This window comes from Limulus polyphemus, unplaced genomic scaffold (genome assembly GCF_000517525.1).
Source record: "Limulus polyphemus unplaced genomic scaffold, Limulus_polyphemus-2.1.2 Scaffold2517, whole genome shotgun sequence".
Taxonomy (NCBI): Eukaryota; Metazoa; Arthropoda; class Merostomata; order Xiphosura; family Limulidae; genus Limulus; species Limulus polyphemus.
Genome location: NW_013668127.1, coordinates 25409 through 28039, shown reverse-complemented (window position 1 = coordinate 28039; position 2631 = coordinate 25409). Strand labels below are relative to the sequence as shown.

Sequence of the window (2631 nt, the reverse complement as noted above, 5' to 3'; positions counted from 1 at the left end):
TACCAACACGAAATATGTACACACCAACACAAAATATGTACACACCAACACAAAATATGTACATACCCACACGAAATATCTACACACCAACACGAAATATCTACATACTAACACAAAATATGTACATACCAACACAAAATATGTACACACCAACACAAAATATGTACACACCAACACAAAATATGTACACACCAACACAAAAGATGTACATACTAACAGGAAATATGTACATACTAACACAAAATATGTACATACCAACACAAAAGATGTACACATCAACACAAAATATGTACACACCAACACAAAAGATGTACACATCGACACAAAATATGTACACACCAACACAAAATATGTACATACCAACACAAAAGACATGTGATTTGAGGTCCTTGAGCTATAAGTTTTGTAAAGTTACCAAATCTAAATTAATTTTGATGGCTGTAAATCCATATTTCATAAAAATATTTAACATTTCTGTATCTACAGGCTACAACTGAAAGTAATCTATGTCTTACATTTTAATAAACTTGAGCTGTAGACTGTGCTTCTCAAATGTGTAGGATTTTGTTTTAGTTCATGTTTTGAGAAAAACAGTTAAGATAACTAAAATAGATTTTTAAAAGTGCAGTAATGTGAGACATTTTAAAAAGTTCTTATATATATTATCTCATTGAAATTTCATTGACCATTTTTTCAGGTCACTCGACTAGAAGGCCAAGTTATAAGGTACAAAACTGCTACAGAGAATGCAGAAAAAGTAGAAGATGAAATAAAAGCTGAGAAAAGAAAATTGCAAAGAGAGGTGAGAGAGTTCTGTAGAAAAAAAGAAAGGGGGGGCTACAAATATCTGGGTTTAAAACGTTTTCTGAAATGGCAGTTCTTTTACAATTTGAAGTTTTAGTAAATTCACTCTGAAGATTAACTTCTTAGTATACATTTAAAATATACCTGCATGAAAATGTAAAATAGTGTTAGTTCTGAATGGTATGGATTACTGGTCATTTTTTCCACATTGTATGGTTTTATGTAATAAAATCAAAGAAAGCTAAATCCAAGACTATAAGATAGAATTTGAGTATGTTTATATATGTGTGTGTGTGTTTTGTGAGGATAAGTAACCCTGCTTATTCATTGTTTTACACTTAAAATGAATATATACATTCTGTAAACTTGTTTATTTGATTATATTATTTTCAATAGTTGGTGTCAAAATGTAAAAGTTTATAAATACTGTTAAGGGATGAAAAAATGTCTTATATTCTTGGGGGGTATGATGGGGGGTAGAACAGATTTTTTTAAAGGTGATAACTACGTAAATATGCAGCTGATACTCACTTATTACTGGGACCAGGTTAGTGTACTGGACTTTAAATTTGAAGGTCCATGGTTGCTGCAAAATTGTGCTCTGCACTCTGTAACTGTTGGTACATCGTAAGCTCAACTTTCACCTATAGTCTATCAGTTCAAAATTAGAGACAGCTAGTGCAGATAGCTGATGTGTACCTTTGAACCTAACAAGCATACATTTGTCACTGTAAGTAAAATATGGAATTTTTTTATTTTGTAATCAGGTTCGGGAAGCTCAAGCCAGGATTGAAGAACTTGAAACTGCTAACGCTCACTTGCAGAAGAGAATAGATAAATTGAAATCAGCAAGAAATGCTCTCGTTAAATAAGCAGGAGAGACTGGTGTTTGTAAATGGTTGAAACTACAGTATTTAGGTTAATAAAAGCTGTGAGCTTTTTGTTAGCCCTCCTGAGAATTTCCAGTATAAAAATGTTTATGTGACACAACATAAGTGATGTCAATAATTCCGTCACTTTTCTGTAGAGTTGTTTTCCAGTTTTAAATGTTTAAGGTACCATGACAGTACAAGTGAAAACCTAAAACTTTGAAAAGAAATCTTTCATTAGTTGTGAAAAATAATCGTCTTTCAAAGAGATACTTGTACACTGAAAGAAGACATCTTAACTATAATAATATCCACTCTTAGATTTGTATATATGTAAGTTAGCCAGTAACCAATAACATTTTATGATATTTTTTTTAATGCTTAACTATATAATTAAGTGAATTTTTTTTTTATTAAAACATATCAAATATATAGGTTAGATTTAGATATTTTAATAAACGCAAGAAAGTCAACGTGGGAAAATGTAAACTTGTATGAACGTTTTTACAAAAATGTGAGTAATGCTACTTACAAAGAGATGGCATCGAGAAAATACTTGTTGTCAAACCTATATATATCATAATCTCATAACTTATTAAAGTTAAATTGGTGCTAAACCATCCCCTCCTTGTAATGAGTTGAAAGAAACGTAAAATGTTTTATAAAATCTATTGAATCAGCTGTTTTTGTTTTCTAATGCGTATAAACTCAAAGGACAAGTATGACAATAAATAGGTAGTTTATAGTTTTGAATATGGGTTCTAAATCAAGCTGTAAAATTTTTTTGATGAGCACGCTATAGTTTTGATAGAGGAGAATAAAATTGACCTATTAATCAATTTAAAACAACTTAAAGATTACTTTTCACAGCAAATATTTTCCCTAGCTGATCAAGGTTGTTGCTAATAGATATCTATATATATATATATATATATATATATATATATATATATATATA

At 30.0% G+C, this 2631-nt stretch overlaps 1 protein-coding gene across 1 annotated transcript in view; it reads left to right on the top strand.

Annotated features, from left to right (window-relative positions):
* LOC106467180 (leucine-rich repeat flightless-interacting protein 2-like) overlaps positions 1–2508 on the top strand; it is a 60713-nt gene extending 58205 nt beyond the window's left edge. The window contains exons 12-13 of the mRNA XM_013927500.2: positions 698–802; positions 1572–2508. Of these exons, the coding sequence (XP_013782954.1) occupies positions 698–802; positions 1572–1676 (210 nt within the window). The 3' untranslated portion in view covers positions 1677–2508. The remainder of the gene's footprint in view (positions 1–697; positions 803–1571) is intronic.
* The last annotated feature ends 123 nt before the right edge of the window (positions 2509–2631 follow it).